The 27,177-nt window shown below is 47.7% G+C and overlaps 1 protein-coding gene across 2 annotated transcripts in view; it reads left to right on the forward strand.

Moving 5' to 3' along the window:
• LOC105920303 (rho GTPase-activating protein 29) overlaps window positions 1-27,177 on the forward strand; it is a 34,422-nt gene that overhangs the window by 5,111 nt on the left and 2,134 nt on the right. The window contains exons 3-21 of one of the 2 annotated variants that reach the window (XM_021312493.2): window positions 12,643-12,786; window positions 15,907-16,003; window positions 16,400-16,472; window positions 16,819-16,879; window positions 17,216-17,362; window positions 18,200-18,264; window positions 18,349-18,459; window positions 18,867-18,947; window positions 19,522-19,704; window positions 19,809-19,946; window positions 20,032-20,222; window positions 21,538-21,707; window positions 23,420-23,548; window positions 24,696-24,794; window positions 24,892-25,055; window positions 25,852-26,040; window positions 26,281-26,418; window positions 26,507-26,742; window positions 26,861-27,161. In XM_021312493.2, coding sequence (XP_021168168.2) covers window positions 12,643-12,786; window positions 15,907-16,003; window positions 16,400-16,472; window positions 16,819-16,879; window positions 17,216-17,362; window positions 18,200-18,264; window positions 18,349-18,459; window positions 18,867-18,947; window positions 19,522-19,704; window positions 19,809-19,946; window positions 20,032-20,222; window positions 21,538-21,707; window positions 23,420-23,548; window positions 24,696-24,794; window positions 24,892-25,055; window positions 25,852-26,040; window positions 26,281-26,418; window positions 26,507-26,742; window positions 26,861-27,161 — 2,717 coding nt within the window. Of the gene's footprint in view, window positions 1-12,642; window positions 12,787-14,687; window positions 14,945-15,906; window positions 16,004-16,399; window positions 16,473-16,818; window positions 16,880-17,215; window positions 17,363-18,199; window positions 18,265-18,348; window positions 18,460-18,866; window positions 18,948-19,521; window positions 19,705-19,808; window positions 19,947-20,031; window positions 20,223-21,537; window positions 21,708-23,419; window positions 23,549-24,695; window positions 24,795-24,891; window positions 25,056-25,851; window positions 26,041-26,280; window positions 26,419-26,506; window positions 26,743-26,860; window positions 27,162-27,177 lie in introns of those variants that run through there. The other variant, XM_021312494.2, reaches the window with a different exon arrangement.

Consider the following 27,177-nt stretch of genomic DNA (forward strand, 5'->3'; position numbering starts at 1 on the left):
CACTTGTTTTATTTTTCAGCCTTACATGGTTCCCCGGTTATGGGTCCGCTCAGTCCCTGGGAAAGAATGCCGTCTCGGCGATTCACCGCCAAGTCCACGCTGGAGGTCTTTAACCATCAGCGGCTGGCCTGAGAAGTCCTGACCCGCCCCGGTGAGCGCCTGTCACAGACATGCCCGGGGCGGGGCTTTTATTTTGAAGGCCGCTCTTAGGGTCACAGAGGAGGCTAGGTGGGCTGTGTGGCTTCAGTGCTTAAAGGGGGGTTGTGATGCTCTCTATCAGGGGATCAGTCTGTCAACAGGGAAGCAGTGTTGGCTTCTTCTGGAGATCAGCAGGCGGTCGTTGTTTCATGATGTGTTCAGGGACTAGACCTGTTTGTTCTGGAGCCATAAGCCTGCCTTAAAGGCACAGGTGTAATCAGGAGCTTTAGTGCTCTGCATCCACCAACCACAGCGGTCACCAAATCTGTCAAGGACAAAAAAACAAAACAAAGTAAAACCAAGGCATAGTGGTGCTGTAGATACAGGCGTGTACAGCGGGCTATTAGAAACGTCCTCTGTAGTTTATGTGTAAATTAAAGGTCAATACAAAGTATAGCTACTGTTGATTTGGTCATTCTCTGCCGTGTTTTTGTTTGTTTCTCGTGGAAAATACCTGGAGCACAGCTTGTGTGTTTAGCTGCATCTCTTCCATCCGCTCAACTATTTCCAGCAGCCGTTCCTGCTGTAAACCGTGCACACTCTTTTAGAAAGGACCCCTGGTCCAGTGCTCCTCTCAGTTCCGTCCCAGTTGCTGGAGGTTCCTTCCTGGTAGCAGGACGTTGTTCCAGTCAGTACCTTGGTGCCATGCGGTCCGCTGGGCGTCCTCAGATGCGGTTCTACCTACTGGCAGTCTGATTTTAATGGTCTGAACGTGGTTAGATCTGAATCCTAAATGGTCGCTTTGCTTTGAAACAAATTGATAGATATAGATCAGTGACTGATTTCTGATCTCCAGGTTTTCTGAAGTTTGAAACGGCCACCTCTGGTTCCTGGTCCTGGTTCCTGGTTCCTACCCTGAGTGGTCATTATGGATCAGGAGCAGGGACGAGGCCGCGCTCTGTGCGGGCGGAGAGTTGCTGTGAAACAGGCTTTAACCTTTTAAATTGCATACATTTAGGAGAGATTAGTAGGATTCTGAAAAGCTTACCAACATTTCCAAATCAGCCATAACAGGAAAAGGTTGGAAGGTCCAAAGGACGGCTGTCCAGCTCTAGTCCTGGCAGGACCTGGGGGTCCAACAAGCCTCAGTCGCCTGGCTGCAGTGCCTCATAAGTTTTCCTGTATATTATATATTATATTCTAATATTTAATTTAGTGGTGTTAAGGCAGAAGGGGACATCTAGAAGTTCTAGGGCACTGCTGCCGAGGGCCGGACCGACACCTGGACTCTAAAACAGAACCGTTGCTGCATCAGCTGATCAGCAGGTCTTCAGAAAAGAGCCGCCCGGCTCCGCCTTACTGAACCCGGCTTAAACCCAGCGAACCTGGTCTCCAGCAGCACATTAGAAACCAGCGAGAGCGTGACTGGCAGCCATGTTTTTATTGGCTGCTGTTAATGGATGGCTCACTTTGACTCACCGGCGTTAATCAGTGTGGGCTTTACCGGCTCGCTCTGTGCGCACGCTGGGTCTTAATCATTGACTCGTACCCGCTAAATACGCCCCAGCGGACCTGCGCACCGTACAGGCACGCGTTATTGTGACGGGCTGAATGTTTCCAGGACGGCTCGTCCTGAAACGCCGTTTCAGCCGCTACGCCCGCTCTCCCTTTTTCCGCGGGCCTTGAAGACGTGGGAAAAGAAGAGCGCTCTGTCCTTTTTAGAGGCCGCCTGGAGATTCTCCGCCGATGCAAACGCTCCGTGGGAAAGCGCTTCTGCTGCGGGTCCTCTGAGAAAGCCTTGATGGCGTTTTTCTAAATCACGGGGCTAAAATTAGCCTCGGCTCGGCCTTTTTCACAAACCGTCCCAGACTTGCTTAATGACAGCAGCTAAGCTTTGTTTAACTTTAGACAGTCTATCCTACTGGGGCCTGAATCCACTGTAAAAGCTGTGCAGCCTCCAAAAACATCCTTTTAAGGCCCTTCTTTTTTTTACTACTGCTCCCCGGTTTAAAGTCCCAGTAAATTGTCCGGAGTACGAGACCACACAAGTTTTTGTTGTTTGCTGAGCATCCCGTCAGAGTCGCAGCCTCCCAGACCCCCCTTCCTCTCTCCATGCTGATTAAGCTGCCTTTCAGGATGTATTACATTAGCTTAATTGTTCCAGGTTCATCCTCGCTTTAACGGACAGATGATGTCCTTCTGGCACTAAACCTCAGGGTTTTGTGGCATATGGTAGACCCCTTTATCCCCCCCCCCCCCCCCCAAATCTGGAAAGGACCACCCGCCCGGTGCACTGTGTGGGTGATAACTGCATGCTCGGTGCAGGCGGCAAAAGCCCAGCTCACGTGGCGAGCGTACAGGCCGACTGTGCTAAAAGGTTTGGAAGATGTTTTCATGCTGGGAGCTCCCTCTCCGTTTATCTGTACCTTTTTTTTTGTTTCCCTTCAGAGGGATTTATGGTTGTGGGTGCCTCCGCCCCTCCGGCTTTGCTCTAGGAGACGTCTGTGACTCTCTAAGGTCAAGCTGCAGGATTCCCACACTGGGCCATGAGAAGCAGGGGGCTCGACGAGGAGGAAAAAGCCGGTGCTGGCTGATTTAGGTGACGCCGGAGTCTCGGAGTTGTGTGAAAACGAACGAACGCTAAGATGGCAGCAGAATCTGTTTGGTAGATGGAGGCATATGCGTTTAATTAAGGGCTCAGGGGGGGCGGGGGGGTTCCCCTTTACCCTCCTGGGTTTAAAACAAACAGATGTGTCGAATTGATCCTACAAATAGGCTTAGAAGGTCAGCAGCATTAGTGAAGAGGGCTTTGCTCCTAACCTGTTTATATTGCCCAAAATAAGACGGAGATAAAAGAGGAGGCGTGTTTGGATGGTCGCCACTTCCCGGGTGATGAGACTACAGCAGTGTGTTCATAAAGCCCACTTGCAAACGTCGACTCCGGCTCTTCGGGTAGCCCTTTTTTATTGAGGCATAACTCCAACGAACCGATGGAAACATGAAGACGACAATGAAAGTAGCGCCATTTGCCCTGGGCCCTTCCCCAGCCATGATGCTATAGAGCTCCGTGTGAAGTCAGGTGACATGCGCAGTCAGGGCATGTAGCCACTGATCTAAGACAAAGGTTTCTAACAGGATATAATTGCTTTGTTTCAACCAGCAGCGTCTCCATCATTGTTACATGTCGTTACCGTTACTTTAAAACGTAACAACCTAGCAACACCTCACATAACGCCTCAGTCCAACAGCGGGAGAGCAGCTGATCCTCGCCTGTCCATCACGTGTTTGGGGTAAACCGTGGTAGCTGTCTGTCAGTAGATAACAGGAGCCCTGCTCCTTTTGTGGCGCATTAATGGGACTCTAATCTGTAGGAATTGTATGTGTTTAAAAAAAAAAAGTGGTTCTGAGGAACCTTTGGTGTGGCCGTGCTCACGTATGACCTGTTCTGCCTCTGGCTGACTGAAGCGGGTCAGTAGACGGGGTGATGAGCAGGTGTATTCCTTACTGTGTCTGTCCCCAGCTAGAGGAACAGAGGCCCTTCCTTCTCTGCCGTTTAAAACAAAGCATCAGGATCGACGACGGGACTTCCAGTAGCTGCTGCTGCTTCATTTTAAAACCTGAAGCCCCTTTATGGTGATGAATCACTTCTCTTGGACAATGGAGCAGGAAGAAAACAAGAGAAAATGGTTCATTTCTTGCATCTGTCTCTAAAATCGTGCTCTCATCTGTCGGATGAATTGATGAAAACATGGTAACTCCAAGCTAATTTGCCTTCCTCTGCAGCGGTAGACCATCCACGGCCCTGTGAGCTGTTGGCTGCCCGTGGGACTGGAACAGTGCCAGTCTTTCTCCAGGGAGAACTGCAGAGCAACGTGGCTTTACATGCTGCTTTTTTTTTTTGTTTTTTTTCTCAGGCAGCCTGCACAGAAAGCAGCACAAGAAATGAACCGCAGCTTTTGCGGCTTGTTCCTTCTGTCTTCTAGATGCAACTTGCTCGTAGCCCCCGGATGCTTCGGATCTGCTGAACCGGCTTTGTAATCCAGGGCCATGTTTGATCCGATGCTAAACAGGCAGACCCGTTCCGCCTTGATGCCCTCGGGACGCTGTGCAAAGGCTTCAAAGGGAGAAGGTTTGCTGCGTTCAACCTGCGTGTTTGATCGCAATCAGAAAAAGTGAATGAATTAAATTAAACATTGTCATGTAGCCGTGTTGACAGAATCAGGGAAAACAATGTTTTTTTTACGGACTGACTGAGTTCACCTGGAGACGCTTCCTGTGCCTCACCCTCTCATCGGTCTGCTCTTCTTTTTAATATATTATAATATGCTTCCAGGCATTTCTAAAGTCCTCCACCTTTAGGAGACACCAGGTCCTCTATGGGTACACGCTTCAAATAAGTCTTCCAGCAAGGGGACGCTGACCTTGTCAGTCAACCAGCTGTCTGATGAGCTGCAGATTAAAGGGCCGGCTGAGCAGAAATGGGGCCTTGTTCTCACACCGGTACTATTTTCTATTCCTTAAAATGGAATAGAGGGATCCTTTACTGTCCCACAGGTGTGTCAGCAGCAAGTAAAGGGGGAAAAAAGTGTCTACAGCAGAGGGAAAAGTACTAGAAAGATCTACACTGCAAAAAAAGATCTAAAAATAAATAAAATCTTCTTGAAATGAATGTATTTGCCCTTGATTTGAGCAGGTAAATAAGATTATTTGCCAATGGAATGAGTATTTTTACCCCTAAAATAAGATAATTAGATATACTGCACTTGAAATAAGGTGATGGAGATGAATTGTTCCCATTTTAAGTGCTAAAATCTTATTCCATTGGCAAATAATCTTATTTACCTGCTCAAATCAAGGGGAAATACATTCATTTCAAGAAGATTTTACTTGTTTTTAGTTCTAATTTTGCAGTGTAATAAATGGAATAATGAGATGAAAGGAAGTGTTCAGCTGAGTAAGGTGAGTTGAAAGTCTATAATTCTGCATAATAAACAGGGACGCTGTTTATGCTGGGGTCCTCCTGTCTCCCACCACCTGGCCTGGGTGGAAGGAGAGCTGCCCTAATCCGTCTTCATTAGCTGAGAAGCATTTCTTTGTGACACAGAAATGTAACGAGCGGTTTAAGAACAGATTCCTTGATGGCTGCGACGGCGTTTTTCTCAGGATCGGGGGGGCGCTCACCTCCCCATCTTTGCGCCTGAATCCCACAGCCTCCTGCTCCTCTGGCTGCTACGCACCACCAGAGGAGCAGCCGTGGTCTCTTCAGCCAAATGCCTGAACAGTTCGGCTGCCAGCCAGAGGTTGCCCAGTGGGGGGGGGTCTGCACTTTCTCTCTAACTAAAGCATGGCTGGAATGCCAGCTTTCAGAGCTTTGCATCAACAGTAGGCGGTGGAGGTGGAGTCCATGTGGTGGTGGTGGGGGGTGCATTTAGAAAGAAAGGCTCCCTGTCCCAGGCTTCAGAGAGAAGCGCTCTGTTTAACGTTTGCATGCAGAGTCAAAGGCCGAAATCTGATCCGAGGCCGCTGCCTAAATCTTGTTAACGGATGAGAGTTCAGCCGTCATTGATCATATTTTTTTTTTTTTTCTCATCTGCAGTCACTGAATGCAAGCTAACAAGCTTAACCAAGACAGTTAACACCCCCCCCCCTCCCTCCCCGTGTAGGTGGAAGGTGCTGTGTGTCTCACACAGGGGTCTCTTTTGAAACTCTGCCTTTGTGGACGCAGTCACGGGGAAAAATGGCTTCAAAGGTTAAGAAGCAGGGAATGTTTGAGTGTGAGCGTGGAGGTCTGGGAAGGCTGCATGTAATCTGCTGGTCCACAGAGCAGAGCGGGACGGGACGGGGGCCGCAGACCACAGGAGATACGCTGGGGAGGGGGGGGGGCACCGAGCCTCACGCTGACCCTTCATCTGCACTGACCCTGCAAAGTGCCAGAGGTTAAGTGGACCTTCTTTTTTTGTTTTTTTGTGGAGACCACCACAAAGGGCTGCAAATAGCTAAAATTCAGACTTAAACAACGGGGTCAGCTTTAGACATTAGTGAAGAATGTGGGGTTTCACCCCAGGCCAAAGGAAACAAAGGTGGTTATTACCAGGCCCGCTTCTGGTTGGCGCTCCAAGAGCCTTTCCAGGCCCAGAATCATTGGGCTGTCCGACGGCCACCCTTCAAACACCCCCCCTACTGAGGGGTCCTTCTCAGAGGAATGTCCAGCTGTGGTCCAGATCAGTGGGACAAATGAAGCGCTTCAACGATGGCGGTCAGTCAGCGCGATCCACCTCCCCCCACCCCCCGAGAAGCCGCGGCGTGCCATCAGACCCGGTTCTGATTTCCTCTGGGTTTCACGTAGACGCGAGGCACAGGCTTCACGTCAATCCCACAATGCTCAGCGCGTCACCGAGCACTGCTAGGATGGCAGCGGGAGAAATGCCGCGCCGGGCCCAGGCGGAGGTCTTAGGATGACGGCAGGAACGGAAGTGGAACCACGAGGATGCTTTTGCTCTTGTGAAGGGCCGCTTTACGTGGCGGCGCTCTCCAGAACGTCAGACGGTGACGTTTGAACACTCGCTTAACGTAAAGCTCTTTATGTTCAACGGCGCCGTAACGCTGCCGCCATGGCGTTGTATTTCTGTGGCTTCTGGAGCACTGAGGGGAGAAAAAAAGGGTTGTCATGCCCGCCGGGGGACATCAGTGTGTTCTTTGTGTTCAGGCCGGGGCTGGAAACAGATCTGTTTTAAAAAAAAAAAAAAAAAAAAAAAAAACCAGGTTTGAACTTTGGACATGTTGCAAGTAAACGTCGGCTCTGGCAGCTGCCTGCACTTTGAGCCCCTTCCTGTCTGCTGATGTTTGCTGCTTATTTTTTTTCTTTCTGCTGCTGCATAATCTGCTTTTCTTTTGACAAGCATCATAATTTCACAGCAGATTTCCCATCTCTGGGTATTGTAGCGCTTTGACCTCCTGACCCTAAATTAAGCTGATTTTTATTTTATTTTTTCTAATTTCTCTGTAAGTGTAACATTAAAAGACTGAAGAGCATTCAGACTGTTCTCTTTTTTCCAGATTTCTGGAACAACAACCAAAAGGAAAGAAATGATTGTGAAGCTGAGACTGTAAACGGTTTTCTTTATATTAGTGATTGCTGTGGTTAGCGTAGCATTGCTAAACTCTGTGTATTCCCTAGAAAACATATACCCTTAATCTCCACTGTATGTTTTCTAAACATGGACGAATGAGAAAACATTTCCAAATCTCACATGTTCCATAAAACAGAAGTTGAGAGATTAACTGGATAAAACGGCCTTTTTTTATGCAACATTTAGCCTTATTGTTATCTACTAAAAGTCCTGCTCCCAAAGCATGGCTGACATAAAACAGGCAGTTTTCTACTTCGCAGCATCTCACACGGGTACGATTCCCTGACTTGGTTTGCAAACAACTCGCTGACATGAAAATACTCGGCTTTTGGTCATCTTCACCTGCTACGGCGCCTACTGACGTATGGTGGCTTGGGATGGGTTTACTGCTTCTGACCAGCCAGGACCAATAAAGCAGAGCAGGAGCTTATTGCCACTGCATCTCAGTTCTTGGGTCTGTTAACGAATCGACGATGGCAAACTAGGTACGACCTTTTATCGTTTTTCTGTGTGTGATCCACACAGACTACATGGTCTTTTTTTTAATTGTTTTTTTGCTACTGTGTGAGCTGCTATCCAGTGTTCTGTTGATCATCTTTGCATCGATCTCTCATCAAAACGACGTTTGCCCGCTAATTAAAGCTCTGCAAAGTCTAGACGAGGCCCGTTTCTGGCATCGTACGACATGCTTCACACAGAGTCGGTCCACGGAGCCAATTTTCCACGTCATCGGTTCATATCTAATGCTATGTTCACGCCTCGCCTTTTCATCACGTTGTGCCGGCGAACAAACCGTCTTGCACTTGCATATTTAAGCCAATTGTATTTTTGGTCGGTGGTTAAACATACTAGATCACCGAGAAATGCACAGATCGGAAATGTGTTTCAGATGAAGTGCCAGTCACTTTCTGAGGACTTTATGTTGCACCCTGTTTGGTTTGATCCCGTTTGGTCCAGTTGACCCTTCTGAATGACGAACATATCTCTGAGCAGCCTCTGCTGAACGGCAGAAATGCAAACGAGTGATGTAAGCTGTGAAAAGACTTTGTTCTCACTGTACCCGGGAGCCCCTCATAATTTGGGATGATGGGCCAGTCACTTCTGAAAAGCTGGGCCGCTGCAGCATCTGCTGTGTTTCAGGACTGAGATGTCACCTCGATTGTGAGTGATCTGGCAATGTTTTCATTATAACCCCCCCCCCCCCCTCCATCTCGACCCCTTGCTCCTGCAGCTCCTGCCCCGGCTCCCACACAAGAGGCTGGAATGTCGGGTTTCCATGACGCTGATGAAGTGAAAACCTGGCAATTTGCTGCTGGCGGGCTCCGGGCCGCTCCTGATCCGCGGCCTCCTTCTCATCGGGATCCGAGTCTGATCCCCGTGTAGCCTTCATTCAGCAGGGCTTCATTATGCCAAGGAATGTCTCTCGCTCTCTGCTTCTCCCCTAACCGCAGATCAAGCTGGGGTGTGGAGCGCGGGGGTAAATCTGGGACACATCCCAGGGGCTAGTGCAGTCCCCCAAAACACGGCAACTTCCAGCCTTTTCTCAGATTCCCACAGTCGCCGCGCTCCTCCGTGTAGCGCTCCCTTCCAGAAGCTGCTACACCAGGAGCATAAACTGCAAAGCTCCTCTTCTGGAGGAGCAGGAAAGGCCGTGGGGGATTTATGGGTCCGTAAACGCGGCGTGTCCACAGGCGACCAGGCTCAGTGTCGGCCCTGCGACAATAGTGAGCCCTGGACACTCCAGACCTGAAGGTTTCCCTGAGAAAAAACAAACAGCGTCTTAGCAGCATGTAGCTTTGTCTATTTAGATCCTCTCCATATAAATCTCCTTTAGCTCCTAAACGTTTCATTCGTGTGAATCCCACTACTTCCACTAAAACAGATTGTCATTTAGCGGACCCTTCCCTTCCCGCTGGGAGCAAGCCTTCCTCTCTGGGTGTTGAGCCCAGAACGGCAACCGAAGGGTTAATCAGTCCGTCTCTGCATTATCCTGCGTCCTGCTGGGCTGAGGGATGCAGCTTTAATGTGGGACTAATTACCCCCCTTTAGGATTTTGGAACAGGCCAACTGGCCACCATCGGTAAGTGGAGCACCTGGAGATTTGGGACCCTGCGTCTTGCAGGCAGATGAGTTTTTATTTATTGGATCTGTTGCTTTTCTGAGCTCAATGCCTTCTGGATCTAGGATTCAGGTTGCCCCTCGGATGATTAAGCATTTGGCTTCGCTGTAGAGACGCACAGAGAAATTGGCCTGCGACCAAAACAGGCCAATTTTCTGCTTGACGTGCGCTGGCCGGTTTGTCCTGTGCACCCTTGGAGATGCACTGCATCTCGTGGGATCACAATGGGAAAAGGGTCTAGTCAAACCTCGGCTAGTATTAGCAACAATCAGAGCTGCTTGTGGTAAACCTTGTCCCGTATCCATAGCCTTCTGGTTTTAGCCTGAAAGTTTAAAAAGAATTGATCTTTTAGAAACGCTGGAATGTGCCAAACATGTACGAAAAGAAATGTCAGAAGCAACATCCAGAAGCTCCGTCGTGTTTATCGCTAGAGGCTGATAGTAGCAAACATGATGTTTGACAGTAAGCATGAGTCATCGTATCTGTTCCCTGTTTTCCTATGGTGAGACGGTGCAGGTGAAGGATGATTGATGAGACCCGGTTATGCTGAAATACGCGGCCTCAGTTTGACGGCGAAGGAACCCTGGCCCGCTTCCTGCCGCCTGCGGCTCCAAGACAAAAGCAGAAAAACACACCAGGTCCTCTGGGCTGGTAGGGTCTGCAGTTGGCAAATGATGAAGATAAATGAGCGCAGTTGCTATGGTGAAAGGCGGGACTTTCCAGGTCCCGTGGAGAGACTTTTTAAAGGTTCGGAGCAACGTTGTGGCGAGCAGCTGGTTTTGGAGTAAATGCCGTTGGCAGGAAGTTGTTGGTTTATGTTGAAGGCCGGAGCTGACGGTCGGTGTCTGAGGCTCGTCTCTTCTGATCACAGGTATACCGATGTGTGTCTTGGCTTTTTATCAGCCCAATTATTTCCTGAAGTGTTATGAATGCTAGCGGTAATAAATGGAGATTCTGAATTTGGGGCAGAAATGGTTACAAAAAAGTCCAATTTGTTGGGCCTGCAGGCAGGAGTCGACAAAAACATGTCTCTAAAGAAATGTAGCCTGGCCATGAGTATCTTCTGCTTTAATGTCAGAAAGTGTAACCACGTATTCACCCTGTGATGTCCTGGGATGTACTCTGATTTGCGTTTTAATAGAAATAACAGTTTTAAATGATGCGTGCATGGAGATGATCCTGTAGTCTCGTTCTTTCTAATTAGTTTCTATCTTCCTCGCTCAAAGAACCCGCACCTTTTTCTCCCTCCATGTTCAATAACCCGTATAATTGAACAAGTCTATGAAAACAAGTCAATGTTTTGACCAAAGATTGTCCCATTAAAGCTTGGCCACACACGCAGGCGGCTGATCAGACCCCAGAATACACCAGAAATCTAGACCGGCTGCAGAAAGACCATTTTCATTCATTCAGACGGGGCACAGTCACAACAAATGCCACCTGAAGACGCCTTCCAAGACGACGTGGGCCGAACCATCCGGTTTTAGCGACCCCAGGCCAGATTCCCTCCTGATCCACCTGGTTTGTCCCACTAACATCCAGTCAGTGACGTTTCTTGGTGAAACGTCGTCTCTGTCAGGAAAGCCCAGCTGTGATTGGGTCACCAGCTCTGGAGCCTGTGGTGAACACTAAATATCTTCCAGCTAGCCAGCTCTGGCCGTCATCACAAGTCACGACCGTCCGTCGGGTCGGCCACCGCCTGTCAGTCCGGTCAGCACCCAGCACTGTCCCGGCGAGACCCCCCCCCCCCCCCCCCCCCCCCCCCCCCCCCTTTGTCTCCCCCGGGGAAAAGAGGGCTCACAGATGAAAGGCGAGGCCGGGAGACGGCTAAAGTCTTCCTGATCCCTCTTTCCATGACGGATAATCCGGGTCCGGTCGTCAGCACAAAATGTGGCTGCTGTTGCCTCAAAGCGTCCCGTGAGCGTTTGCAGGCGAGGCGTGCCCAAGATGCAACCAGTCATTTGAACCCATCACCAAGATGATTGCAGTCCAGGGTGTGCTTGAAGCATGGCATGCCAGCAGCCTGCGTGTTTAACGCGTGTCGGGCCGCAGCGTCTCCAAGCCTCGCCGACACTGTCCAGGAAAGGCTCCACCAGCCCGTATGACTGCTGCTGCTAGCAAAGCTCCTCACCGCTTACCTACCTGCTCTCTGACAGGTTCTCCTTTCCAGCAGGGTCAAGGTTATCTGATAACAAGGAGCATTTAGTGCTTCTGTGAAGGGGCTAGACTCACTCATGAAGTGCACGTACCCGGATGCCTGAAATAGCGAGTTCTTCAGAATAAACCCACCGGACGGCCCACAGAGTCGTTCTTCCCTCCGCGTTTGGTCGGCAGCTCAGTGCTGCTCCTGATCGATGGACGGCGCCTGCCAGCAGCGACGGAGCCGCTAACGAACATCAGAGCCAGTGGCTTTCATTTAGTTTGCTGGTGGATTACTGTAGGAAACTTTGAAAGGTTGTGTTGAAATGACAGCGTTTAGAACTAGGGCTGGGCGAGATGGCTTACAAATAAAATATACATATTTTCTTAACTGAATCCGATTACCGTATTTTTCGGAATATTAAGTCGTGTTTTTCCTAGTTTGGCCGATCCTGCAATTTATATTCCGGAGCGACTAGTAGTCCGAAAAATACGGTAATACATTTTCTTCCCTTTTTGTCTCACAGAATCTAATTGCTTAAATTATTTAAAAAAATACTTTTACTTCAATTATCACGTCTGGGAGTGGACCTGGATTATTACGAGCTTTAAACTGACATAGTGCAAAGCTTCATGGAAGCCCGGGGAGTGTGTATTGGCAAAAAACAAAATTAAATCTTGAGGAGGAGCAAATTTGAATGAATTGGTCAGCCCGAGTTCTAACCCTGGCAGAAAAGCTTCAGTGGTGACTTCAGTGGTTAAGAAGCGTTAGTAAGACCGCTATCTTGTGCCGGACAAAGGTGACGGAGATGAAATGTAGGCGGTGCTGAGCTGGGTCCCTATTTATGCCATCATGTAGAAGCATTCCTCCCTTTTTCCATCTTCACTGTATTTGATTTAGATTTTACCTGACAGCCTCTTTGTGACCTCACAACTGTGCACCGTTTTGTCTTGATTTTCCTCCTAACTTTCCAATAAAATCCAAATGAGACAAATTCCAACGTGTGGATTCGTTTCCAAGGCAACCAAGAAACGTTCTAAACAGAAATTGATGATTTTGTGACGTGAAAGCGGCGATGGGTGGAACTAACCGAGGCCTTTCTCGCTGACTTGCAGAGCACCAGGACTGCCTCCATCAGGCGGTCCATGAGCGGCTGGGGGAGCTGCTGCGCGTCCTGAAGGCCATCATCAAGAAGCACCAGAGCCTCAACTCTGTGGACATCCTGAGCAGAGCCGGAACCGTGATCGCCACGGTCAAAGGTGAGCCCAGCGTGTGCCAGCGCTGCCTGAGACGCTGAACACGCCGTGCGGCTGGCAGGTTTCCTGTCAAACACGTCAGCCTCTCCTCCACTATTCCTTTGCTCTGTTTTCTGTCTCTGCCCTCTCAGATCCTCAACACTCATGTTCTACATGCTGCAAGCAGATTAACAAAACTTCCTAATGTAGCTCTAAAAAAGCGGTTACATGATTATGTTCCCCTTTATGTAACCTGTGGGTCCAGTCGGTGCATTTATCGATAACTTGAGGCGAAGCGACTTCATGATGCATCTATTCACAAATAGATTAGAGGTTTAACCAAAGTTACAAACTGTGTTTTAAAGAATCTGTTTTCAGTGTCCTCTAATCTAGTCCAGGTTTGATTAGACCCTATTTAATAAATCTGTCTAACTTCAAGGTGCTTCTAGTAGTAAATAAAGTGTTGGAAATACTGCCTTTGTTTATTTTCCAAACAGAATCTTAAACTGATTTTTTATTTTAATCCATGTTTTCTGTAAAGAAAACTGAGATTAAAAACAAAACTCATCCAGTCCAGGTTTAGTTGACGTATTTTCTGATTTTCCACTGACTATGCGATACAAGCCACGCTCACTAGTAGTGTAGTATTGTCCTCACAGGACGCACCAAAGCAGATGCTATCAGTACCGTGTCTACTGAGTACCCAGAATGCAATTAGACAAACCATTCAAATCTTAATCCATGCTTTTGGAACGGACAATCTTCATTAGTCGACTCCATCGTACCAAGAAACCACCTCCAGAGCTACCTTGTGTCCTCCTTCACAATAAGAGTCTGAAACTAGACAGCAGAGCGTCGGGCGACCGGACCTCCCCGAGACGGGAAATATTGTCGCTTTTTTTCATCAGCGCGACATGTTATGCCACACAATCTTGTTTGGCCGCCCTCCCCACAAATTTACCCTTTTTTTTTTTTTTATACAAAAAAATCTAAAATAAAAAAACTACCATTCAAAGATGAAATAAAATAAAATGAGCTGCACTTTTTAGAATAGTCTTAAAGAAAAAAAAGAATATTGCAAGCTCAGCGTTCAGGAACTCTTTATGGTCTAGATCTGACCCGCCAGCTGCTGTCGGTGAGCCTCTGCCCTGAATCATGACCTCATGTTGCAGCCTGTGCTACATCACACCCTGATATGTTGCTAAAGCGGAGCTGAAGGATTTGATTATTAACCCATTGTGACCTGCTAACCTATAACTAACCTATTAACATGTTATGACCTACTAGGAGAATGTTTAAAGCGTGACCACAGTAACATCTTGAAAATGTTTCTGGGAAAATGTGGAAAGTGTTTATAACGCAGAGATACTGTAAGCTGATGCCTGTTGACCGTAACGTCTAATATAAATCACATTCAGAATGAGGCGGTGTTTGCTGCTGATTGGCCTAATTGGCGCACCAGGATGAATTCCTAAGCAGGTTCCTAAAACGACTTGTGTTCAGTGATGAAAGCCTCATCAGTAAACGTAAGCATTAAAGCTGCTAATGACTCATTTCTGGACTCTTCTGCCACTGGGTGGTCAGAAATGCTCACTTCCTCACCCTCCCTCTCACTGACGGTGCGTTACTGTTCTGCCTGCCAGTAACTCTTAAAACCAGTAAATGGTTTTAGGACCCCCGCTCGCTGATGGCTGGCCAGGTCTTCTCCTCTGACAAGTGCCTGGACAGTGCGCTGCTTTTCCCATACAAACAATACCATTTTTCCTCGATGATGCAACTTCCACATTTGGACCGCTGGTCGGGGGCCTGAGCGAGTAGTGGCATTGTATTCCAGCAAGCCTCAGGATGTCCTGTTGGGGGTGGGTGGGGGTGGGGGGGCTAGAGGAGGAGGACAGGCAGCGACAGCAGTTGTGTGCGTTTCATTGGAGGCGGCCGCAGTAGCTGCTTTGGGATCGCCAAGAAGCTTCCCGAGGACAATGATCGCGGTCCGAGTCGTCGTAGCCTGAACCGTCACCTGGGGGCCACTCAGAGAGGATTTTCACTTTTTTTTTTTTATCAATGGGTCTGTTTGGCTCCCGTCTGGATGGAAAGACTTGGATATTTTCTCACCTTTACATCTCAGGTTAGCTGCTAGAATCAACAAGGATTGTCTCGGTCAGGAGACCAAAAGAGGCTTTGAAAGGTGGGTCGTTTCTGATGAAACTCTTTTGTGTGTAATTTTGCTGAGATTAAAAAAATAAATAAAAAAGATTTGGGAACTAACATGCAGTAAAAGCTTTGGTGGCTCATCAGGTGGCGAGGCTCGGTTAAAATGGCTGAACTGTCGATGTTTCACATTTTGGTCAAGCTATGGAAGATTTTTAGTTTAGTCATGTTCTTAGAGAGCGGCTGAGCTATTGGAGATTTGACTTTCTCTAACATTAGATTGAACCTCCCCTAATAAAATGAACAGATTATATAAAATAAAAATAAGAGAAAAAGGCTCAAATGTCTTTGGTCATTGGAAATACGTCTGGATTTCCGCAAAGGTTTCTGGTCTCTCAGCCTTTGAACTCTAGAAATGTTCATTGTTCCAGTGGAAGGGAAGGACTGAGGAAAAGATGGAGGCAGCAGAGCGCTCCGTGACATCACCCACTCATTGTTGCGCATTTTCTCCTCTGCTTTTTGTTTGACCATCTCTGTTTTTGGGTTTATTTTCTCTCTTCTAAGTTAGAACAGGAAGTTTATTGTGGAGGCTGATTGCAGCCCCCCCTTCATTCTGTCCTCAGTCATCGCCGTGTTTAGACTCGCAGCAGGAAACTACTGCTTGGCCAGATTACAGCCAAACATACACACTTGCAGTCCCTGCTTATCTTTACGGACTACAAAGTTGTTTTTGGACGCTTCTAAGGGGGGGATTTTGGATTTCTGAAATCTCAGCACAGCAACAGATTGCCAAGCACTTTTTTTATTATTGAGGAGGACACTGCAACTCTGGAACATTTCATTGCCTCCATGTTTGACATCATCAACAGGATGGTGAATCATCCCACGGAGCTGAGGCATCCAAACAAAGGGGGCCCGAAGCTTTCGTCGGTCCGGTACCGTGCCAAAACCTGACTCGGTCTCTCTCTCTCTTTTTTTTTTTTTTTAACCTTTCGCCAGGAGTGAACTTCAACGAGGTGAACGAGGAGAACAAACAGAAGCTTTTTGGTGAGATCTACACCGCTATCGACACGTTGGCGTTCACCTTTGGCAATGTGTAAGTCTAACTGCGGCGTTTGCCACGCAACAAGCAGGCTTTTCTTTTCTCTTCAGTGGCTTTTGAACAGGTTCTGCTCATGTTGTCTGGTGCAGTTTGGGCTGGTTAGGGTCAGGTCCTACCTGCACCAGTCGGGATGAAGGAGTGCCTTCGTTTTACTCCCTCAGCTGAAAAACTTACGTCCATGTTTTCTGTCTTACATGTTTATAGTGATCAGAAAAAAATAAGATCTACATTGATAAAGTCAGAACCTGCAGGTCACAGCTGAAACAAAACCAGAACCGTTGCATAGATTTCTGAGTTCAGGAACAAAAGCCATTTATTGAGAGGTGACTGCTGATGCTCTGATAACTCTGTTGCTCAGTCTAATGTTTGGTTTTCCGTTTCTTCTTTCAGAGTGTCTGACTTCCTTATGGGAGATGTAGAGAATGGCTCGGTGTTGGGGCTCCCCCTGACTAAGAGAAGCAGGGTAAGCAAAGTAAAGTTTTTCCCTCCGTAGGGTTTTCCTAACGTACCTGAGCAGCAGGGCGTGGCTCGCTGAAGCCGACACGCGGCAGCTTACCCTGCCGGTGTTCAGGGGTGACCCGTTGGCCCCGAACGTCCTCCTCCGGTGATAAATGGCGGCTGTGCATTGTTGTTTTCCTGCTGGAGGTTTTACTGTAAAAGGGGTCTGAGGAGGAAGGCGGGCCCTCTGATAAGGATTGTTTCATGCATGTTGCTGGAGCGTTCTGTTTTCAAGCAGGAAACGCTTCCTTTCCACCCTGCTTTGAGTGTTTCTTTTTTGTTTTTTTTGAAACATTTTGTCTGTTTTTCAGTCTTCTGAGAACCTCTCTGTGGAATCTGGAGGATCCGGTCCTGAGAAAGATGATCCGCCAGGTAAGACAGCTGCTGTGCTCACCGTGTGACCGGGTCCGGATGAAAGCGGATCTTTTTGGACATAAACTGCACATACAGGACGTGCTAATTAGTTTTCACGTGGAGCTACTTTTTATTTCTGGATTAATTTTCTGGATTAATTTTATCGAACTGCTACCTGCTTTGTCTGAAGTATTGAGTAGGCACCAATACAAATTCACGTCTGCTGTCTGTGCTGGTTAGCCTGGATGGTATTAGCCCATGTAGGCACTAGCCATGTTCCGATTGGGCTTGGTCTCTCACTTTAGAGCCCGCCTCTTACAAACCGCTGTACTGGATTTCATTTGCTCCTATCAGGGCCTTCTCCACCGGTTCGGCCCGAAGAGGTGGACAGGACTCTGCAGCGGCAGGACAGCGGCGTGGAGTCGGTGCTGCTCTATGCCAAGGCGTGGTCCAAGTACACCAAGGAGCTCCTGGCATGGGTGGAGAAGAGGCTCAGTGTGGGTGAGTTAGACCACCGGTGCATTTCCAGTTGGGTTTTTTAAGGTGCTGGTAGAGAAGGGTTCTGGATCACCATTCAGTGAACCGCACTCTAGTTTCTCATAAAGACCCAAAGACGTTTACCTTGGCCAGTTCTGCTCAGAGAAACGAACTGTTGAGCAGAATTGGCCAAAGGATTAGTCTGTGAATAAAAGGCCGATCCGATGGTGACAGGAACCGATTTTCTAATGCGACTCGCCCTGACCTGCGATTGGCTAGTTAGAAACTCAACACTTCTGTCCTCGTGAGGTCACTGACAATACAGACGCACGGGCAGCAGCACGCTCTGCTGTGGAAGGTGTTACTGCAGGAAATAAAGTCAGCTAGCTGTTTAAAAATGAGATCAGAGAAAAAATCAGAGAGATCAGTGTGCTGACCTTTTCTCTTTATGTCTCTATTTCAGTGGTACGGATGGGATTTTATTATAATTCTTTATAGCATTCTCCTGTTTTCATTCCTACGTCTCTTGGTATTAAATGAACTCCGGTTCCTAGTTTTCCGTATCGTCAGCACCGTTTGGTCGGCTTTATATCTGGTTTTATGTCCAGATAAAAGGTTTGGGAGCGAGCCTGAATGTGGGGGCATTTACTGGATGTTTGTTTAATGATATTATCTCAGCTCAGGGTTTGAGTTTACGGTGCGAGCTCTTTTGTTTGTCCGACCAGTTAATGAGTGGTTTCAGCTCGAACGTGCAGAGCTCCCGTCAGGCACTGTACAGGACAAGCTGTGCAGCAGCATTGATTCATGGGAACAAAAGCCGTGTTCAGGAGGAGGCTGGAAACGTTCTGTTTTTCTCCGCAGACATGGAGTGTGCCAAAAGTTACGCCAAGATGGCCGAGACGGCCAAGACGCTCGCCAGTCAGCAGGTGAGAAAGCGCAGCAGCTGATAGCGTTATCTGACACGTTCCAAAGTGCTGAGCTCAGCGCTCTGCCTCCCACGTTTGTCTCAGGAGTTCATGCCGTTCTGCGAGACGTACATGACCGCATTCAAAAACGATGTGGAATACAGTCAGCTGGTACTACAAACTGCAGCCGTACTCCAAAGCAACAAGTTTGTGCAGGTATTCTTTTTTTTTTAATATATATATGTATATATATTTATACTTTTTCACGCTTGCCTGCCACCGTACACACTGCAAAAACAAACTAAAAATAAGTAAAACTTTCTTGAAATGAGTGTATTTGTCCTTGATTTGAGCAGATAAATAAGATTATCTGCCAATGGAAAAAGTAATTTTACCCCTAAAATAAGATAATTAGATATACTGCACTTGAAATAAGTTAGTTGATGGAGATGAGTTCTTCCTGTTTTAAGTGCAAAATCTTATTCTATTGGCAGATTATCTTATTTACCTATTCAAATAAAGTACAAATACACTCATTTCAAGAACATTTTAACTTATTTTTAGTTTAGTTTAGTCGGTTTTTGCAGTGCAGTGGAAACTAGAGGTGTGTGTTTTGTTTCCAGCCTCTCCTGGCCAGAAAGAATGAGCTGGACAAGCTGCGGAGAGAGGTGAAAGAGCAGTGGCAGAGGGAGCAAAAGAAAATGGTGAGTTGCTTTTTTTCTTTCTTTTTTTACATGTGGTCATCCACTATACCAGTATGTTTCATACTAAATAACCAGAAATGACTCAGACCATGAAATTCCCACCATATTTAACAAGTCCTTATGTTAGATTTATCACTGCAGAATGGTCAGAAACGTCTCTAAACATGTCATATTCATCAGATGTGGAATAGATGGTGGTTTTACCCATGAGTTCACTGCAAAAGGGGAACAAAAAGTAAGTGAAATTTTCTTGAAATAAGTGTATTTTTCCTTGATTAGAGCAGACTATTTGCCACTGGAATAGGATTTTTACACTTAATTAGACATCCTGCACTTGAAATAAAATGGAGATGAATTGTTCCTATTTTAACTTATTTTAGGGGTAATAATACTCATTCCATTGGCAAATAGTCTTATTTAGCTCCTCAAATCAAGGAAAAATACACAAATTTCAAGAAAATGTTACTTACTTTTAGTTCCCTTTTTGCAGTGTTGCAGGTTTTTAGTGGTAAATGGAGCAGATTCTGGGTTAAGTTCCTGCCTGTGAACGAACTTTCTCTATTTTGGTGCCCAGCAAGAGGCAGACAGCGCTCTGAGGAAGGCCCGGCTGCTGCAGGCTCAGCGGCAGGAAGAGTACGAGAAGGCCAAGGTGAGCACCAGCCGCCTGGAGGAGGAGCAGGCCGCGGCTGGAGGAGGCGCAGCCGCAGCCAAGCAGCTGGAAAAGAGGCGTAGGCTGGAGGAGGAGGCCCTGCAGAAGGTAGAGCGCTTCCTCCCTTTAGATTCCTTTCAAAGCTCATCTTCCTGCTAATCCATGCTGCAAAAAGTCATATTTACTTAAAGAAAAGTTGTGATTTTTGACAGGCTGAGGAGGCCAGGGAGCACTTCAAGGCTTGTCAGGTGGATGTCAGTGTGAAGAGAGTGGACCTGGCCAACACCAAGAGCGAGATCATCACTCAGATCAGAGAAATGGTCTCCCAGTGCGACCTCACCCTCAAGGCTGTAAGTTCACATCCATATAACGCGCCGCGTGTTCACCAGTGACCGAGCAGGGCGCGGCTCACGATCCGGTGGATCCTCGTTGCAGGTGACCGTCAACTGGTTCCAGCTGCAGCAGGCCCAGGTCGTGTCTTTACCCGTCAACCACCAGAGTCTGTGCGAAAACGCCAAGCAGTACGAGCCCGGTCAGCGTTACATCGACTTCGTCAGGAGTCTGCCCACCGACGGGGCTCGCCTGGAGCCGCACTCGCTGGATTCCCCCGTCACGCCAAACCCGTGGTGAGGTGCCGACCGCAGCTAGACTCCCCACAGACTCCCCCAGTGGCTTTAAAGCGCTGCCAGCAGGAGGCAGACGTTACTGGACAGGGCGAGTTAGACGTCTGCTTTACTGTCGGCCCAACATTGGGCCTGTAGCCTTTGTCTGTTGATAATTGGTTAGATGTTGAAGCCAGCATCCTAGAAGAGACCCTAGAAGCATATGAATTAAGTTTGACGGATAATTAGATTGTAATGAAGTGTAAAGCAGAGGTGTGACGTAAAGCAGTTTTTCAGGTCTGGTTTGCAGGTTCAGAATCTAGAACCTGAGATTTGTGAAACAAGAACGGTACATTATCAGTCTTTTTTTTTTTTTTTTTTTTCTTTTTTTCCCACGCGGATCACCTTAGACCCAGATAAGCAGCTGCTTTACACCCTCAGTGCTAGAAACACGCTGGCCCTCACTACTGGGAGGTGGAGGGACGGAGTGGCAGGGATTGTTTTTGAAAGCGTGAACCAAGTGGGGGCGGCGGGTGCTTCCTGTGGAAAGGATTGTGGTCAGCGGACGGAGAAACCAACACTGCTTAGCCTCAGTCAGCTGAAGCTCTGTCATTTTCAGGCCCCTTCTCTAAAAGTGTTTTTTTTTTTTTGGTGGGGGTGATTCAGAAAGGGTATTGTTGACACAGGTTTGTAATCTCTCATACACATTTACACACTCACTACCCATGCACATACCAGACAGATGGGAATAAGAGAATGCTTTGTTCTCACTTCGTTTTCTCCCACCAAGATCCAGCCCTGACCCCCCCCCCCCCCCCCCGACTCTGATCCCTGTGATCAAGAGTTCAGCTCAGGAGAGGAAATGAAACTTAGGCACATACTCACATCCTCGCTCACATTGACCCACAACACTGCCCCCCCCCCCCCACCCCCATAAGCTTGAATATAGCCCAGTGACCCACTTTAAGGTGTATTGTGGGACACTTTGGTTAACAATGCAGAGCTGGCCCTCATTATCCACTAATTGACTGCTGTGTTTGATGTCCTGATCTCATGATGTCAGGATTAGTGCGGGATCCTGTCATTGCTGATGAATTTGTGAGCACGATCAGCAGCTTGATGCTACAGCCCAGGAGGATTCCTATGTCCTAATCTACGGATAACTCGGCGTAGGGAAAAACGTGATTGGCATATTTCTATTAGAAGTGCGTTTAAAAGCGTCTGAATTTTAAACCCACTTCTGGGTTTATTTTTCTGAGTTTTGGCTCATCCGCCCTCCATGGAGTTCAGTTTTTTATCTTTTTTTTTTTTTTTTTTTTTGCTCCCTTTCCATCCTCAGGTTGCCTTCAAACAAGCGTTCGCTGAGTGGCAGCCACTCCTCCCACAGCAATCTGTCGCAGGCATCCGTTACCACCGACGTCCTGGGGGGGGAGGACGTGGACGGTCACAGCAATACCCACCATGCCAAGCTGGCAGAGAGACGCTCCAACGGCGGCACCGACATCCAAGGTACTAAAAGGCACTAAAATATACCGGCTGTGCAAATGGGAAAAGTGCTGTTTCTGAAGAAAGCGGGCTCACATTCTGCAATGTTTTCAGCCAGTTTCCTCCCTATGAAACCCTTCAGTAACTCCCAAATTAGCAACAAGAAGAATTGTTTTTAAATCCTATTTAGTTTAGATTAATAATCTAAAGCTGCCCTATTTGAATTATAAGATTCTCATCTTCTATTCACTGTCTAAATATTTTCAGCATGTTTTCTCTTTTTCTTTTTAGATGTGCGATGTATTTTCCATGCATAAAGCGACTTATAAGGCTCATTTATAGTGTTTCAAAGATTAATTAGCAAACTGCCTCAAACTGAAAACGTTTAAAATGTTGATTTTATCAAACTAGACTACATTAGTCCACGGCCCCACTAGGGCTGAACGATTCTGGAAAATAATCTAATTGCGATTTTTTTTTTTTATCTTGATATTGCGATTTAATTCGATTTTTTTTTTTAAGCTTAATTTGTCGTGTCTTTTTAAACATATACAAACAACAAATCAATCTGTTTCATCGCTGTGCAGATCAGGTGCTAAAAGAGCCGCTGCGTATCAACTCGGAGCAGAAATGACTGCGTTCTGACTACGATATATTTCAACCAAAATTGCGATTTGATTTTGACTTAACCACAAGCAAATAAAATGGCCTCTAGATAAAGATGTTTGTAAACAAGGACTATTTAAAACAAGAACGTTTAATGTTTTTATTAATTAGAATATTATTCAAGAGAACAGCTTTTAATTTATCGTAATTGAACATCAATCCTTGTTGAACATAAAGTGCAAAGTGCAACCAACAAACAAGTCTGTGTTAACCAGATTGACCAGAACTTAATGCTATGGTGAGATTCCTGAAAGTTTCTAATAAAACCGTATGACAATATAAACTCTAAAACAAGTAATTAAATTAGATTATCTCACAGCTGCAACTGTCTTCCCTTCCATGTGCAGCAAACCCACTTTAAACATATTACCGACACCTAAAGGACGTGTCTAATTCACTAATTGTTACATAGCCAAAAAATGCAGATCTCTGCGATTTGGAAATTGCGTTTTTTTTTAAATTGCGATTATATTGAAAATGCGATTAATTGTGCAGCCCATGGCCCCACAGTGATTGGGTCCTGCTCCGACTCGCCTGTTAAGGTGAGGCTTTCAGAAAGCTAAACGCGTTCAGCTTCATAGTCGTGGTAAAGCTGCTTTCTCCTGCTGGTCTTTAATGTGGAGCAGCTCAGTGACATGCTGTTGCTAGTTTGCCTCCTAGAGTTTGTTGGATCGCTTCATTGTTGTATCCACATATTAACACATGGTGCAGACAGAGCACAGTGTGGTTTTACCAGTGGTGGAGCTGAAACTGGGCTGTGATGTTTAAAAGCATGCTCCATGCTATGGAGGTTTTCCGTTTAACCAGGTGTTTTATCAATGAGTAACCCAAACAGGTGATGATGACCTTCTGAAGCAGAGCTGTTTAGGGGAAGAGAGTACAGGACAAGCTGTTCTCTCTGCTTTACTAGTAGCACTATCTGGGATTAATGATCTCACAATGTTTACCCAAAATATGGAGAATCCATTAGACTTGATTTGTTGTAAATGTAAACATCAGAGGCGACTTTATCGACGCTCCCTCCAAACACCTGCTTGCATTGTTTCATGTGTGTCTGGATTCCTTCGCAGCGCTTCGCCTCCAGGGTCCCTGTCGGCCCTGGGCCTCCGCCGGTCAGGCCGGAGGGATGTGCAGCGACTCAGAGAGCGCCGGGTGGAGCAGCGAGTCGCGCTCCATGGACTCGCCCACTGCAAGCCCAGGTAGTTGGACCCTCCCTTACTGATTTAGCTCCACCTCATTCCCTCCCCACCCTACAGCACGCACGTTACACCTTGACGCACTATTTTAATGGCTCGCTGTCACACCGAGCCGTAGAGGCAATAAATCCTGCCATCCAGAAAGCCAAAGCTTGCCAAAGAACAACGGAGCTGCCTCCACGCGCCGACAGCCAGGAGCAGAATGAGGGAGAGACGCCGCCCATCAAGGCTTTCTTCGTTGCCGCGGGGGCAGAGAACGTTTTAGTGGGAGCGAACTTGATGTTCACCCAGCGCTGTCGCTCTGTTATCACCCCATCCAGAGGCTTAGCAACCAGGCGCTGCCTCGTCTCTTTGTTCAGTGTTTTGCAACATGTTGCTACACTGCAGTTATGTGTCACTTTCTGTCACGTTACAATCACAAACCCAGACGGGTGTTATTAGGGTTTGTGTGACGGAAGAACAAACAGCAGTTCATAATTAAACAGAGGAAAGACTTCATTCCTCAAGCAATCCTGAAGTTATTGTACTCTAGGTCTAAACGTGCAACAAATGGTCTTCAAATGTACCTGATTTGCTAAAGGTTTAATACAGGTATAAATCTACCAGGGCTATCCTTACTAGTCACAAAAAGGCTGTGGAGATGCATCTCAGTTATAAGGCCATTTATTAAATTCTTTAGGCTCATCTTTTGTTCTGAGTGATTACATTAAACATAAATAATCCTGTTTTGGTTTATTTAAAAAGCAGCTCAGGGAAATAATTTGTTATTCTAACGAAGCCGTTTGGGCAGAGCTAACCTTTGCCGATGGCTGGGGGTGTGGATGGCGGTGCACAATTAGCATAATCACTGGTTACACATCATCTAGGATGCCCACAGCCCCGCTGACCGACATGAAAGCGTGAACGATGTGCTAATTCATCCCTGATTAGCCTCCTCATGAGCTTCTTCACAATCAGAGCCGCCTTAATAAAAGGAAGCCTGTAAGCGAGCGTTAATCAGCCGGCGCCGACACCAATCAGCGACCACGTTTGGGCATCAACACGTATCGCCCTGCTGCATTAAACCCGCCGATCTTCTCTGTATTTTCACTCTGAGCAGCAGGAACAGACGTGATGTGGTCTCTCATGTGTGTTCTGCCTTATTGCTCAGGGGATTTCAAGAGAAGGCTGCCAAGGACCCCCTCCACGGGCACCATGTCGTCCGCAGATGACCTGGACGACAGAGAGCCTCCCTCGCCGTTGGACAACGGTGAGTCAAAGCAGCACCTCCTTTAGGACTCCTGATCGCTGCCTTTTCTCTCCGGGTTTGTATGGAAAGCTTATCGTCCCCTCTGCCGCCTTCTCAGGTTTAAACGAGATGATCATAGAGACGGCCAGCTCCCCGGGACCCTTCAGGAACACCCAGATGTCCAAGGCAGCCCAGACCCACAAGCTGAGGAAGCTGCGCGCTCCCTCCAAATGCCGGGAATGCGACAGCCTGGTTGTGTTTCACGGAGCCGAGTGCGAGGAGGTGAGCTCACATTCCTCGCTTTATTTGATTCGTTTCCTTTTTTCTTTTTCTTTTTTTAATGAACAAAACGAAACCTGATCTGAGCCAAAACCTTTAGTGTTGGAACCTTTTTAGTAGTTCCAGCTCGCTGCATTCAGACTTTCAGAAGAAGAGTGCCAAAGTTGCACAACAGCTTCTTTTATGGCCCATAGGAGCAGAAAAATGTAACAAAAACAGCAGCTTTGCCCTCAATCAAAAGGCTCGAATGGGAGGGAATCAGAAGGAAAAGTGGGAAAACGGTCACATTCTCTCCTCAGAGACCAAAGCCGCCGCCCGGTCTCAGTCAGAGGAGACTGGAGAGGCTTTGTTTGTCCTCTGAGGAGTCCTCGCCATCATCCTCGTGCAGCTCTCCCTCTCCTGTTGACTTTAGAGCGAGTTTCTGTCCGCGTGTATTAGACGCTCTGAACAGGACAAAAAAAAGGAGGTGCTGGAAAAAAGATGGATTCTGTGACAGCGGGTGACACATTGACAGGAAACTGACAGGAGCATTCATGTGGCTGCAGTGTGTTGGAGCCTCATAGTGCAGAAGGTTTGGCCTCATCTGAAGTTCCCATGAAGTATTTATCAGACTTCTATTTGTGGCTGCACATTTACGCATTTCCTGTTCTTTTTGTGTTTGTTTTGAACCGAAGGAATGTTTTCCAGCATTTTGGACATGCATTTGAGCTCCTATGCTGATAAAATGGTGGAAAAAAAACAACTTGTACCATGTGGTCTGTTGGTTTTATTCTAATCTATTAAAACTGCTTGTTTGCAGTGTTCGTTGGCCTGTCACAAGAAGTGCCTGGAAACCCTGGCCATCCAGTGCGGCCATAAGAAGCTCCAGGGCAGGCTCCACCTGTTCGGCATCGACTTCACGCAGACGGCCAAAAGCACGCCTGATGGCGTCCCCTTCATCATCCGCAAATGCACGTCTGAAATAGAGAACAGGGCGCTCAACATCAAGGTATTTCTCTTCCACTTTCTGCTGTTTTTTAAAATGAACCTCAGGGACCAGGATGAACTAAAGTGCAGCCTGGCTGCTGTTGGACGGCTCGGTTTAAAAGTTAAGCAAACAGCTTTCAGGCTGCGTGGCCTTTCTGCCCGTTAATGTTGTCGGGCCGTCGGCCCCGCTTTCTCCTTTGTGAGTGAGAAAAGGCCATGTGAGTTTCCTGTGCTGAAAGAGTTTTGTTTTTGTGCTCTGAAGGGGATCTACCGCGTCAACGGGGCCAAGTCTCGGGTGGAGAAGCTGTGCCAGGCGTTCGAGAACGGCAAAGACCTGGTGGAGCTGTCCGAGCTGTACCCCCACGACATCAGCAACGTGCTCAAACTCTACCTGAGACAGGTAGAGACCTTAGCTGCTGATTTATTTTATTTTTTGTGACAATTCTCTTATCGAGTTTGGTGCTGATTGTTCACTTTGCGCTCTCCAGCTTCCAGAACCGCTCATCCTGTTCCGGTATTACAACGACTTCATCGGTTTGGCGAAGGAAAGCCAGAGGATCATCGTGGAAGACCTGGAAGCCCGGCGGCTCAGCCCCGGCGCCGTCACGGCGGCCGAGGTCAGCGTGGAGCTCAACCGGGTCTTGTTCAAAATCAAGGATCTGCTGAGGCAGCTGCCTCCAGCTCATTACAAGACCCTGCAGTTCCTCATAGAGCATCTTCACCGGTACGGGAGGCAGGAGGACTCCTCCAGCCAGCACGGGTCACCGTCTTCTCCTCAGACTCATTCTTGTTAAAACGAGACAGTTGGGGGGCTTAAAACCGTTTGTGTTTTCTCTCCTAAGGGTGACCGAGTGTTCGGAGGAAAACAAGATGACGGCCAGCAACCTGGGCATCATCTTCGGCCCCACGCTGATCAAGCCGAGGCAGGCGGACGCCGACGTTTCCCTCTCCTCTCTGGTGGACTACCCCTACCAGGCCCTCATGGTGGAGCTTCTAATCCGCCACTACGAGATGCTCTTCGACACGCCACTCAGCCCGCTGCGCCGCGCCTCCCCCACCGAGGCCGACTGTCACCCTCGCCTCAGCCAGCCGGAGAGGGAGCAGCTGAGCAGGCACTCCAAGTCGCTGGGAGACATAAAGGAGGTGAGGCCTTTCATCC

Source organism: Fundulus heteroclitus, chromosome 21 (assembly GCF_011125445.2).
Source record: "Fundulus heteroclitus isolate FHET01 chromosome 21, MU-UCD_Fhet_4.1, whole genome shotgun sequence".
NCBI classification, from domain to species: Eukaryota; Metazoa; Chordata; class Actinopteri; order Cyprinodontiformes; family Fundulidae; genus Fundulus; species Fundulus heteroclitus.